This window comes from Mercenaria mercenaria, chromosome 4 (assembly GCF_021730395.1).
Source record: "Mercenaria mercenaria strain notata chromosome 4, MADL_Memer_1, whole genome shotgun sequence".
Classification (NCBI taxonomy): Eukaryota; Metazoa; Mollusca; class Bivalvia; order Venerida; family Veneridae; genus Mercenaria; species Mercenaria mercenaria.
This window is the reverse complement of record NC_069364.1, coordinates 6086043-6101167: the sequence shown is the minus strand read 5'-3', so window position 1 is coordinate 6101167 and position 15125 is coordinate 6086043. Positions and strand designations below refer to the sequence as shown.

The 15125-nt window shown below is 34.7% G+C and overlaps 1 protein-coding gene across 1 annotated transcript; it reads left to right on the top strand.

Annotated features, from left to right (window-relative positions):
• Window positions 1-27: 27 nt before the first annotated feature.
• Window positions 28-14518, top strand: LOC123550904 (28S ribosomal protein S15, mitochondrial-like). Its single transcript, XM_045339390.2, has 7 exons — window positions 28-188; window positions 6989-7078; window positions 8073-8148; window positions 9211-9259; window positions 10060-10144; window positions 11575-11633; window positions 13998-14518. Exons 1-7 carry the CDS (start codon window positions 71-73, stop codon window positions 14469-14471), a joined length of 951 nt encoding a protein of 316 aa, XP_045195325.1. The 5' UTR covers window positions 28-70; the 3' UTR covers window positions 14472-14518.
• The last annotated feature ends 607 nt before the right edge of the window (window positions 14519-15125 follow it).

Below are 15125 nucleotides of genomic sequence, written 5' to 3'. Positions count from 1 at the left end.
GTTATTTCCAAATTTCCCACAATGCATTTACCAAGCGTTTGCTAACTTGAGGAAGATCGCGAAAGATTAAATGGCATTTTATAGTATTTTAAGACCGAAATTATGTCAGATTGTGACAACAGTCAAATTTTCTCCGTGCTTTCAACGAACATGTATCCCGTTCACCTGTTCAATTGTAGACTTAAAAGGTAAATCCCAATAAATATGAAATCAATGCCCTGCGCTTGTCAACTCGTACTCTTACCAACTCGACCACGTTTATCATTGTTTACATTTCAACAGGTCAAAGCAGGGGTGTAAAATTCTTTTTCACACCACTCGCCCTGCAGGACTAGTAGCTAGTAAAATCTACTCGCCCTTTGTGAACAGTCACTCGCCCTAATAATTGACATTTTTAATACTGTCACATTTTATGGAAGGAGAATTATGTACAAGCAAATTTCAAACATAACACATAGCTCGTACACTACGTTTCCTTTTTGATTATTTGTTTTTGTTACTCTTAAATTTCCTTTTCACACCAGACATTTTTCTTTCATTAATTTTACCATCTCCACCACCAAGTTGCTTTCCATAATAACTGCATCGATAGTAAAAATAATCGCAATCTAACCCCTACCGTAGTTTCCCAAAGTGTCAGGAAAGTATTAAACATCAGTTATTTTCATTTTCTCAAGACTTATTTCCTGAAAAATAATTATTTTGAAAAGTGTCCTAAAAATATAGACACAATAATCATCATCCTACCCGTCTTGAAAACGAAAAAAAAAGTTGACGATCATCGGTAATTATTCTGTTGATAAACTAAGTAATTGGCCTGTTTTCATCATCAATTAACATCCTCTCAAAGAGCTAAAAGAAGTGTGTCGGTATCATGACATCTGAAGTGGAGATCAAAGCAGTATTGTTGCACGAGATTGTCATGGCATTACGTCATATGACAGTTTTCGCGCCATGTGACCTATTTGCCCTCAAGGAATTTACATTATCATTTGAGAAGAATATTTTATAAAAAAAATACATGTACAAACCGCAACAACATCATTTTGTTTTATTTTAAAACCACATTTCTATTTACGTCCACGAGACCTTTTAACCAAAAAAAAAATCGTTTTACTCAATGTATTTAAATTACTGCCGCTTTTTCATTATTTAAGATTTTTTAATTCTGTTTTTTGTTCTTTCTGGTCAAAAGTCCAAATTTTATGCCCATAGTATGTATCACTTATTTTCTCTTAGAAAGAAATCAGTAATTAAGATTGCGCTGTTTGAAATTTAACAAATGATTATATGAAAATTCAACCGTTTTCATACAAATTTGCTTACATTTCCGTCGATATTTTATTGAAATCTTAGTAGATTTCAAATTGTATTATTTCTCAAGCGATGTTGAAAAACTGAAGCGATAATGTTAAAAAATGAATGCACTATGCATGTTTTTTGTGTATGTGTCGATAAACAAAAGTAACAGAGATGTAAATTTAATAATACGATAGGTCGCACGTGCTCTCGGAATGGAAAATTACTGGCATGACGTTTTGATATCTTTATGATTCGTGGGTAAATTCCAGTCAGTCAAAGTAGCAACTGAACTATCTCAACGTTTGTTGAGGTTTTTCAAGATGTAATTTCTGAATTTCATTAAAGCTACGACGTAAAAACCACTCGCCCGATCGGTCCAGTATACAGCGAGATCCACTCGTCCTATCCATACTTTAACTCGCCAATGCGAGTGGGCGAGTTGAATTTTACACCCCTGCAGAGGGAACTACATCATGTTCGATAGACACACAATGTAATGTTTTGTGTCAAAGACCTTTCCTAATACTTAAACATTGATACCATCAACTCTGGATGAAAGATCTATCAGAAGAGCTATAAAAACAAATAGATCAACAACTTAAAAGGCATATAGAGCAAATCTAGCCAACATCACATGGGAACTGAATGAGATCTATGAAACAGACAGCAGAAGGATAAAAATTTGTGTCGTGAAAAATGTTCTATCAGATCGTTTGTTTATAATGATAATGGTGGTTTTTTTTAATGTTATCAAATTGGTATTTTCTACACAGGGAAGGAATGAATTTTTGATTGGAAGTCTGAGAAAGTTGTCGGATCCGATTCAGTTTATTACGTGCCGGCTGTATCACCAGTGTAATACTTTAATAAGCGTCTGTTGATCTGATCACGAGTAATCATGTCAGCAAACGCTTTATTAAGATAACGCAGTGACACAAGCTTATGCAGGATTATCTCCAGTTGCCATTCTGTGTATTTTATTAACCAGGTTTTCGTTGAGTTATTAGATTGGGGTATGTCGTTGGTCGGGCGGCGGGCGGCGTCAAACTGGTGTTTCCGGTCAATAACTTTTGTTTCGGTAAAGATATTTGAATAAAACTGGTATGTATGTAGCTTATATCAAGACAAAGGCTGGGATTGATTTTGGGGTTTCTGGGGTCAAGGTCAAGGTCACTGTTACTTAAAATAGAGAAAAGAGTTTCCGATCAATAACTTAACTTAGGAATGAGCTATCATGATGAAACTTGGTGTATAGAAAACTTATATAAAGTTGTAGCTTGGGATTGATTTTGGGGTTTCTGGGATCAAGGTCAAGGTCATTGTTACTAAAAATAGGGTTAGGTTAGGGTTAGGGTTGTGCTTTAAAGTGGTGCACTTTGATTCAGTATACTTTTTAGCTCACCTGTCACAAAGTGACAAGGTGAGCTTTTGTGATCGCGCGGTGTCCGTCGTCCGTCGTCCGTCCGTGCGTGCGTCCGTGCGTGCGTCCGTAAACTTTTGCTTGTGACCACTCTAGAGGTCACATTTTTCATGGGATCTTTATGAAAGTTGGTCAGAATGTTCATCTTGATGATATCTAGGTCAAGTTCAAAACTGGGTTACGTGCCGTCAAAAACTAGGTCAGTAGGTCTAAAAATAGAAAAACCTTGTGACCTCTCTAGAGGCCATATATTTCACAAGATCTTCATGAAACTTGGTCAGAATGTTCACCTTGATGATATCTAGGTCAAGTTCGAAACTGGGTGACGTGCCATCAAAAACTAGGTCAGTAGGTCTAAAAATAGAAAAACCTTGTGACCTCTCTAGAGGCCATATATTTCACAAGATCTTCATGAAAATTGGTCAAAACGTTCGCCTTGATAATATCTAGGTCAAGTTCGAAACTGAGTCACGTGCCATCAAAAACTAGGTCAGTAGGTCAAATAATAGAAAAACCTTGTGACCTCTCTAGAGGCCATATTTTTCATGGGATCTATATGAAAGTTGGTCCGAATGTTCATCTTGATGATATCTAGGTCAAGTTCGAAACTGGGTCATGTGCGGTCAAAAACTAGGTCAGTAGGTCTAAAAATAGAGAAACTTTGTGACCTCTCTAGAGGCCATATATTTCATGAGATCTTCATGAAAATTGGTCAGAATGTTCACCTTGATGATATCTAGGTCAAGTTCGAAAGTGGGTCACGTGCGGTCAAAAACTAGGTTAGTAGGTCAAATAATAGAAAAACCTTGTGACCTCTCTAGAGGCCATATTTTTCATGGGATCTGTATGAAAATTGGTCTGAATGTTCATCTTGATGATATCTAGGTCAAGTTCGAAACAGGGTCATGTGCCATCAAAAACTAGGTCATTAGGTCTAAAAATAGAAAAACCTTGTGACCTCTCTAGAGACCATACTTGTGAATGGATCTCCATAAAAATTGGTCAGAATGTTCACCTTGATGATATCTAGGACAAGTTTGAAACTGGGTCACGTGCCTTAAAAAACTAGGTCAGTAGGTCAAATAATAAAAATACCTTGTGACCTCTCTAGAGGCCATACTTTTCATGGGATCTGTATGAAAGTTGGTCTGAATGTTCATCTTGATGATATCTAGGTCAAGTTTGAAACTGGGTCAACTGCGGTCAGAAACTAGGTCAGTAGGTATAAAATTATTAAAATCTTTTGACCTCTCTAGAGACCATATTTTTCAATGGATCTTCATGAAAATTGGACAGAATTTTTATCTTGATAATATCTAGGTCAAGTTCAAAACTGGGTCACATGAGCTCAAAAACTAGGTCACTATGTCAAATAATAGAAAAAACGACGTCATACTCAAAACTGGGTCATGCGGGAAGAGGTGAGCGATTCAGGACCATCATGGTCCTCTTGTTTATTCTTATGAAAAGTGTTGAAAACCTGGTTTCGTGGCATTGCCGCGTTTCTTGTACTTCTTTGATCTACTGAAGGACTATCATAAACTGAGGAAAAAAATGAAGTGACTATTTACTTATCGGCCGTGTGAATAATTTATTATTGACACGGCGGTAGTGTCAGTTAAATCAATTTTTAGCTCGACTATTCGAAGAATAGTCTAGCTATTCTACTCACCCTGGCGTCGGCGTCGGCGTCACACCTTGGTTAAGTTTTTGCATGCAAGTACATACAGCTATCATTTAAAGGCATATAGCTTTGAAACTTATTTATTCTTTTTCTAGGTCAATTACCAACCTCACTGGGTCAAGTTCCATAACTCTAACATGTATTTTGAGCAAATTATGCCCCCTTTTGGACTTAGAAAATTCTGGTTAAAGTTTTACATGCAAGTTACTATCTCCAAAACTAATGCAGATATTGAATTGAAACTTCACATGTGTCTTCGGGGTTATAAAACTAGTTGATAGCACCAAGTCCCATAACTCTGACCTTCATTTTGGCCAAATTATGCCCCCTTTTGGACTTAGAAAATTCTGGTTAAAGTTTTGCGTGCAAGTACATACAGCTATTACTAAAAGGCATATAGATTTGAAACTTATTTTTTCTTTTTCTAGATCAATTACCTACCTCACTGGGTCAAGTCCCATAACTCTGGCATGTATTTTGGCCAAATTATGCCCCCTTTTGGACTTAGAAAATTCTGGTTAAAGTTTTGCGTGCAAGTACATACAGCTATTACTAAAAGGCATATACAAGATTTGAAACTTATTTTTTCTTTTTCTAGATCAATTACCTACCTCACTGGGTCAAGTCCCATAACTCTGGCATGTATTTTGGCCAAATTATGCCCCCTTTTGGACTTAGAAAATTCTGGTTAAAGTTTTGCGTGCAAGTACATACAGCTATTACTAAAAGGCATATAGATTTGGAACTTATTTATTCTTTTTCTAGATCAATTACCTACCTCACTGGGTCAAGTTCCATAACTCTTAACATGTATTTTGAGCAAATTATGCCCCCTTTTGGACTTAGAAAATTCTGGTTAAAGTTTTACATGCAAGTTACTATCCCCAAAACTAATGCAGATATTGAATTGAAACTTAACATGTTTCTTCGGGGTTATAAAACTAGTTGATAGCATCAAGTCCCATAACTCTGATATGTCCCCTTTTGAACTTAAAACTCTTTTGATATTTAACATTTTGGGTAATAATTTCCAGCTTCTGTGACAATATTTCGAATAGTCGAGCTTGGCTGTCTTATGGACAGCTCTTGTTTAATTATGCGACATGGCAGTCTTTTTTATTGTTCCTTGTCGTACTGTACACTAATATTTGAGAATCATTGGTTGTATCATATATGGAGAAAGGTGGAAAAGTATGTATTTTACAGTCTAGTAGCTGGTTTTAGATAAACTTTTGGGTCAAGGTTATCCTCATAATGGTCGTGCAAATAAGTTTCTTTATCCGCACAACCATTGTGCCAATTATTTTCGTTATTCGCACGATGATCATGCATGGAAAGTCATGCCAATTATTAATAAAATATGTTACCCATTTGACTAAACTTGCTGTGTACACATGTAAGATTTAGTTAAGCTTTTCTGAAGATTTTCCTTGAAACCCATATATAGTACCGATCATTTGACAATTTTTAGCATGCACACCACCTTTTGGTAAGTTAACATTCCACCACAATATGTGATTTCGATGCCTATAATTATTATGTTGAATAATTAATGTAAGATTTATTGAATTAAAAACATGATGTTAAAAGTAAAAAAACACAAGAGTAAGGTATAATATTGAACCAATTAGGGTATTGAGTACTTTCTTTGGATTTATTGTTCTGCATTTGATTAAAAAATTAATTAATTAAATAATAAAAAAATGGTATGTAATTTACATTTGTTGCAGTTTTGTTTTGAATTCTAAATGTCAAATGATTCAATATCTTAAACAATGAACATGATGCTAATAATCTGTTAACTATGATACACCTTATGCCAAAAATAGAATTTATGCCTCCGAAACACCCGTCATGCGGATAAGAATACTAATTGGCATGCAAACGTGTGAATAAGAAAAATATAGACAATTCCAAATTTTTGTTAGTATATCCAGTATCTTATTTTTTGTTTAATTGGCTATTTCCAGTAATCAGAGTTATACCCAGTCCTTTTCAGCCGGGCGCTGCATCAAGCTTTAATATCTTAGTGCCCAGCTATAAAATTTCAATATACAAATCAGCGTGTAAACATTTGATCACCTCTAAACATAACCAACCAATATTTACCTGTTTTGAACATGTACGGAGGCAAAATCGATAATGTCGCAGTTTTTTGGGTTTTTTTTGGCTGATTTTATAGCTGTTAATTGGCTACAAATCATTGAAACATAAAATTCATTTGATATCATTCAAATTTAATGTAAAACATTGAATGATAAACCAAAAACATTCTAGGGGAGGCCCCCATACACCCCCAGGAGGAGGGGAATTCTCCCCTTTGCTGCTATTTGCATCTCAAATTTTTACAAGATGCCTTCCAAAATTTCTGGCTAGAACCCTGGGTTTAGCTTAGAAGTGCATAAATAAAATGGAAAAACATGAAAAGCAGCCGGATTTGTGGAGATTAGATCTTTCAGTATTTCTATACTGATAAGTCAGAGAAGTTTTTATTTATAGCGGATAGCAAGGCCAGAAACAGAATCATATGATATCAAATGAATTTTGTAACATATTATAACATAGACAGTTATTTATTGCAGGTGACCATGTGGGTGCTGCATTGCAGTCTCGAGGATACAGGAAGAAAATAGATGTTTCACATCTGAAACCACTGAATTTTGATTATTCAGGTACATTTGAATATTGTGTAACAGACTTGGTAGACTACTAGTGTGACCTAATGAAACATGCAAGAACAAGACTTAGTATGCAAGCTTTAATATGTCAGAGAAATTTTTGTACCAGTATGAAAATGATTGGGTATATGTGGAACTTTAATGTGTACTTCAATCAGACCCAACGTTTTCCATCCTACAATGAAAATTTCTTGACCATGTTTCATTACATACATTATTCTGAATTTATGCTTTATAACATTTACCAGTCATTTTCTTTGTAAGAGTGTCAATAAAAGAAATTCAATTCATTATAAAAGTCCATCTTGAAATACATGAAAAATAAGCATATAGTCCAATTTCCTTCTCTCGAACCCGATGGGACCGGCAAAATTTGTTTCAGCTTAAATCTGTAGTTTGAGCCACTGAACAATATACATTATAGGGACTTTGCTGGGACCTGACGATGTGTTCAAGTGAAAGGTGGTGTTCGAATTATGCATGTTTGAGTGAAGAAAGTTCGACTGTATTGTGAATTCAACTAAGCACATGTTATAATATTTTTATGAATACTGACAAAATGTTTTTAGTGAATATATAAAGCAAAATAATTTGTTACGAAAAGCTCATGATGATTTGCAGCATTTGAAATTCATGAAATTCAAATCTAGTTACATGAGATCAGTGGTGTAGAGATCAGTGGTGTAGAGATCAGTGGTGTAGAGGTCAGTGGTGTAGAGGTCAGGGTATTTAGGCTGACATGTCAAAACTATGTACAAGACAGTGAGCAGTACCCTTGAATATTGTCACCCAAACCTGCTTTTACACATGATGTTTATGTATGCAATTTTCTTTAAAATTTATTTCTTTTATAACTGAACATATTTTTTCTACATATTGAGACATAATTAAACCTTGTTCATTGCTTGAATGAGCAAGGGTACTTTAGTCATAGATGCTTCAGATTATTGTTTCAGATTGCTCAGTGTTATTTTGGGTATTTTTTCAGAGGATCTAGTCAAACAAGAGCCATTTGATCCATCTGAAATCATGTTCAAATACAGAGATGTTCCAGAGATTAAGGAGTAAGTATGCATATATAATTGAAAAAATATGTACAAAATAAATAACAGCATTGAAACAATTAATACCAGGAGGTGTAAACAGTTTTGTTAAGAAGTAAGAGGTGTAAACAGTTTTGTTAAGAAGTAAGGATATTTTGCAAATGAACATGTTTGGACATTTGTACTCAGTTTAGCTCCAAACATTTGTACACAGTTTAGCTCCAAGCCTTGTTCTCAGCTTAGCTCCAGACATTTGTACTCAGTTTAGCTCCAAACATTTGTACTCAGTTTAGCTCCAAGACAGTTTTGTACTTTGTTTAGCTCCAAACATTTGTACTCAGTTTAGCTCCAAGTTTTTGTACTCAGTTTAGCTCCAAACATTATATGGCAAACTAAAGTAATTATTGAATCCTACTTTTGTCTGAGCTTATAAATAATTCTACTGAATTCTATTTCTGTTTGATTTAAAAGAGGCTTTGGCTGACAAAAAAATATTGAGCTTGCTTAAATGCCAGCATCAAGTGAAATTAGTTAGAGCATAACAGTAATATATTTTGGTGACTAGAAAATATTTTGCTACATTTCTTTATAAGACTATGACTAGCCCTGAAAAAGTAAAATAGATTTTTATCTCACCTTAGTAAAAGTCACATAGGTGAGCTGTCGTGATTGTGCTATGTTTTTGTCCATCAGTTTACTTTTTAGCTCACAAATCCTATGGACTGCAAGTACCTAGAAATTAGAAAAAATCTGTATTGAACTGCTTGTCTTCACTTAGGCCAGTTAGGGTCACAAGAGCTTGAAATCAAATTAACATCTAAACAACTTTTTCCCATGAACAGCTTCATGGATGTAGAAAAAATCTATCTCAACTTTGCTCAAATGGTTTCACTTAACTGCACTGAAGGGCAGCCATAGCTGAAGGTCAAGGTCATGGCTTATTTAAATGCACAAACTGAAAATTGATTTCAAGGTATATACAAGACAAAAATTACCTATAAACCTACTGTATGACAAGGCAGTCAATGTACTCTGCTTTATTCATATTATTATCTGTAATCAGTCTTTATGATTTACTTCCAGATTACCAGACCATGTGAAGAAATTGTTTACTCTAGATTATGCTACTTCTGTAAGTAATTATACATATTATCATAATGTGTATGTGTTATTTAACCACAAGAAAATTGAAGGAACAGTCCCGAAGCTGCAAAAGACTTCCTTACAGTAAAACACTACATCCTCAAGCATGGATGGACTCAAGCAATTCATATGGTTCTGAGCGGTTTCTCTCCTATTTTCCATGCAATCACTTTAACCTTTGATAATGCAAGCATTTTATTCATCCCCCAGTGGCCTCAAGCAATTTGTGCTTTACTGAAGATCGAAATGAATTAGATCATGAAGGGTATTGTTTAGATTGAGTTTGAAATTTGCACTTGCTGGGGCATTTTTTTGTAAAGTAGAAATCTTTTTTAATTTACCTACCAATAATTCCATCAGGCAGTTGACTCCTATAAAAATTGGCTGTGACTAAATACAGAGTTGGTGCGCCCGTGATATATTACAGACTCCGGTATATACCGGATTAACTAAATTTGAACAAAAATACCTTAAATGTATATATTTTGTAACCATGGTGATTCTAACCCACACCTTTAGTCAGTATATTATGCACATTATACACTAAATGCGTGCGGACATGCAAAAAAATGAGTATTTTTGCCGTGTGTTCCATTTGATAATAATTCCGCGCTTGCGCAGAACAGCTGCACCAACTCTACAATGAGAAACATTCATAAAAATTTAATTTAAGTATGACTATATAATTATGAATACTGTTTCAAATTGGAATTTTAGCATTTGCAACTGCATTTCAGGAAAACAGCATTTAACAGGCTTTGTATAAACCGTATTTGTTTTTTCTTTCAGCAAGAAAGGTTGGAACATCGTAATGCTGTATTGTTGGAAAAGGTTACTGATCTTGTTGGTCCAGGACCATGTTTGGAGAAAGAAAGTAAGATTTACTTATAAAGTACTCTATTATAAATGGGGCATCCATGGGCAAGTGTTTGATGAAATAGGTAGAAGTTCCATGACCAAGTGGTTTATGAAACAGATTGGGTTTCTATGGTCAGTTTGTTAATGAAATGGTGCTTCCATAGCAGAGTTGTTAATGAAGTAAGTGGGACTTCCATGGCCAACACTTTTCTATCGAAAATGTTCGACGTAGTAATACATATTAAATATGAAACAGTGAACACACAATCAAATGGGCCTGAGAAACTGAAATGGTTTATATGTGGATTTACGGCATATGTGGTCTCTACAACTTTGTGAACTTTTTGAATTTGAAGTTAATGAACAGGTCTGACTTTCATGGCAAACTAATTAAGATACATGTATCTTACTTTGATTTGCTTGTCCCTTGCCACTGTAGGTATGGAAGTGTCTAGGATAAACTAGAGGATGACTCTTCCATCTGAGGAAATGTCAGCTGGTTTGCTTGTGTGTTTTGGGTTTATCGCCATATTTCTATGTGATAACGGGCAGTTAACCTAATTTTTCCTGGATTCTGTACCATTATTTGCCTGTTCCCTGCAAGTAACTGCCAACCTCCCCATATGACTCGGAGGTGGAGGACAAATGATTTTAGACACAATTTGATTAAACACACAACCATGTGATTCATAGATCTGCTCTCTCCCTGTTGAGGCTAGCAGGCAGACCCATCTGGTTTCCAGAAGGTCAGTTGTTCTACTTGTGTACTTGCAAATGCAAGAAAAGCAACTGGGGTCGTCCTTCACCAGCCCCTTAATTGTGTTGATGTGCCTTAAATCCAATGAAACTTACAAACAAAAATGACTTGGTTGTTTGTGAAAAGTGGACATTAGTGTACAAACAAACTTGGTAAGATTTTCATGTAGGAAAAGTGGAATATGCAAGACAGAATTCAAGTCCAGTCATTACCACACATCAGGCAAAGTAGGCCTTTAAATCAAAGAGAGTTTTGCTGGGTGGATGGAAGATCCAAGTTTACCTAATGAATATTATTGAAGGTTCAGGTTGGCTTGCCTGAAAGAATGCAGGACTTCGCATGGTTTGTACAATACCATGTAGATAGGAAACACCTTGATATAAGCCCCCCCCCCCACCCCCCCCCCCCCCCACCCCCTTCCTTGAACTGAAATTTTCAGTCTGTATTGAATGAATTAAAGTTAAGATCTGCCAATGAAACTTGATCTAAAATTATAAGAATTTAACCAAAATCTAATCATCCATCTGTCTATCAACTCACAGTCAAAGAAAAAATATAACTAATGAATTACCAAGGAATTTTGTGTTAAACCTGTGACAATTTTCCTCATAAATGGCATAAATAATATATTTATAAATGTGTTAAGATTGATTGAATATTAAGACAACAGGTGTTCTTTCTGTTTTCAGTTTGTTACTTGACGATAAAGATTCGGAACTTGATACCTTATATTGTTGGTGATAGAAGGGTAGGTTACTTACTTTTAACCTATTTTTCAACTTTTAAAGCGGACCTTTTTGGAGTGAAACTTCGTTAGAACACTTCAATCATGATTATAGACTGTTGTGTCAAGAAACCTTTACTTATTATCTTAGATGTAGTTGTGTAAAAGAAATAAGCAGGTAACTAAGAATCTTGTAACAGATTTTGAGTTTAGATATTGTACCAGCTTCATGAGATTTGCCACAGAAATTTCGGGTCGGGTCTGCATTCAACAGTGCATTTGCTTTTGAATATATTTGGCCTAATTTCATTGTTCTTTGACTGGTTAATGGTGAGAATCGCACTCTAAGTTAACTTCTGTAGTAAAAATGCAGCAGTAAAAATAATGATAAACTTGACAAATCATATCAGTTGTATATTCAGTTAATGTGGTAAAAAGTATTGTATATTTTATGCTTTTGAGTGAAGTAATATTTCAGTGAAGTCAAATTACTGTTTTCTCTGTTACAAAGCAGTGAAAATATCAAATATATTTTTCACTACCGGTACTACAGAACTACATTTGAATGTGGAAGAATATGAATTATAAATGAATGGGATCCAGAAAGGCAATGATATTACTGCATGAACAAAGAAATCTACCAACCTTGATATTAAATTAGCACTTAGCCATTAGAATAACCAACATAGTGGTGTATGATGTGCTGATGCATGATATGCTTATATTCTTAATGGTAATTGGCTTTAAATTGAAAAGCATGGTATTAGAAAATTCTGTAAAACGTTTTAGGTATTCTTTCAGTAACACACTATGTTGGTATTTCTCATGTGTCACTCAGAATTTGAAAAGCATCCATAAATTCATTAGAATAGTTTAACAGAAATTTATCTGACATGAATGGCATATGTGCATGGTGGCTGATCCATGAGGTGCATGCAATATTTGGTTATATGTGTAATTCTTTTTTTTTAAACATGAAAATAATGTTTAATAAGATAAGAAAATTTGAGTTTTAACATATACGTTTTGTATTCTATTAAGTGACGTACACCAGATTAATATGATATTGCAACTATTGCTCAAGAAGCATCTAGGAATGAATTTTGAAAAGAAAAAGTAAAAATGAGCAGAACAGAAGAAAACAAAAGTTCTTTAAAAGCAATGAGAAGTCTGGCAAGATACATTGCTTGATGCTTCAAAGTATTGAATAAGTATAATAAAGTGAAGATCAATGTAAGCCCACGATGCAAGACACTGATAACATTGCAATTTGACGAGACAAAGAAGATATAATTATTGTGGACTTTTGTATACATAGAAATTTGTACATATAAACAAAAAAATGTAATATATTGTTAAGTTATATTTTTAAAAAATTTGTAACAACCACCATGCGAGCTATATAGGTATGGATATGATCATGTTGTGAATTTTTATTAAATTTCTTTGAAGTTTGGTAGATTAGCATCACAAGATTGTCTTAGAACTGTTAATTAGTTGTTAACAAGAAACAAAGTCCCTAACTGTGCATTTTTGTCGCTGAAAACCTAACATGCCCCATGCACAACTACTGTTGTTACTGATCATTTGGTGAAGTTTCATTAAATTGTGTCAAGGGGATGAGGAGAGTGGTGCGCCAAGATTGTGTCTATGTATATAGTATAGTAACAAGAAACAAAGTCCCATAACTCTGCAAATTTTTTTTCTGAAAGAACCTAACATGCCCCATGCACAACTACTGTTGTTACTGATCACTTGTGTGAAGTTTCATTAAATTGTGTCAAGGGGATGAGGAGAGATGGTGCGCACAAGATTGTGTCTATGTATATAGTATTGTAACAAAAAAACAAAGTCCCATAACTGCAAAATTTTTTTCTAAAAGAACCTAACATGCCCCATGCACAACTACTGTTGGTACTTATCACTTGTGTGAAATTTCATTAAATTGTGTCAAGAGGATGAGGAGAGATAGTGCGCACAAGATTGTGTCTATGTATATAGTATAGTAACAAAAAAAACAAAGTCCCATAACTCTGCAAATTTTTTTTCTAAAAGAACCTAACATGCCCCATGCACAACTACTGTTGGTACTGATCACTTGTGTGAAGTTTCATTAAATTCTGTCAAGGGGATAAAGAGAGATGGTGCGCACAAGATTGCGTCTACGGACGGACAGACAGACGGACAGACAGACAACCTGAAACCAGTATACCCCCCCCCCCCTTACAACTTTGTTGTCGGGGGGTACAATTAGAGAAACGGTTAGTGAACAGCATGGATCCTGACCAGACTGCGCAGTTGCACAGGCTGGTCTGGATCCATGCTGGTTGCAAATGCACTATGTTGGTTTTCTCATGATGCAGCTCAAATTCTTTTCTTTTATTGCAGAACAAAAGACATAAAAGTTATTTAATTGAGAGAATTGCCAAGAGAAAAAAGTTACTGAAGTTCCTTCGTAAGCTTGATTATGACCGTTTTCTGTGGTTACTGAAGGAATTGAAAGTGACGTGGACACCAGATGACCCATATAGATACTTCAACAAATTGTCAAAGAAAGCAATCCTTAAGAAAGAGGCACGTGAAGAAATGTTAAGTGAAAAGAGAAAGAAAGTTGAAAACATTCGAGCAGAACTAGAAACTGAAAAAGAAAAGTTTTATAAAATGAAAGAGAAAGTTCTGCAAGAAATTGATAATGATATTAAAGAGTATGGGTTGAATAAAGTAGAAATATTGAAGTCGTTTCAAGATCATATGATAGAGCAACAGAAAAAGAATATTGAAGGGGCAAAGAAACTGAATAAATTGCAAAGAACCATAAATGAACAGAAGGAGCAGAAAGAAAGAGATAGTAGGATATTTTGAGATATGCCTGATACATAGAATTGACAAATAAAAAAATGAAAGATGAATTTATTGTTAAGTTTAGTCATTGTTAAACCTTTTTAGCTCATCGGAACCAGTCTCAGGGCGAGCTATTAGTATGGATGGATGATCCAGTGTCTGATGCCAACATTTTTACTTAAAGATCTTCTTTGAAACTTCTGGTCAGAATTACATCAAACATTGTCTGTAGTTTGTTCAAATTGGGGCTAGCTAGAGTTAAAAATAGAAAAACATTTAAATGACTTACACTCTCAATAACCACTTATTGGATCTTCAGCAAAATTGGTCTGTAGCATTATTATAAGGTGCTCTCTCCATTTTATTAAAATGAGGGCAGATTGTCCCTTTTAGGGGCCGCTAGAGTTTAAAAAAAGAAATTGAACGCTCAGCCTTACATTTTTAGAAAAAAAAATCAAACAACACCAAATCATGTAAAGAAAAGATTGTTTCATATGAAATTGAACAGCATATGAAAGATTAATATAACTCTACAAAACATTTGTCAGTACACTGATATATACATTGAATTCCGGAAAAAAGACTGTATAAAGGGGCCAACGTCATTTTCAAAGAAATGTTACATATCTTTGTTTTGATGCATTTGCAATAATGTTCAGTGCTGAAATTTCACAT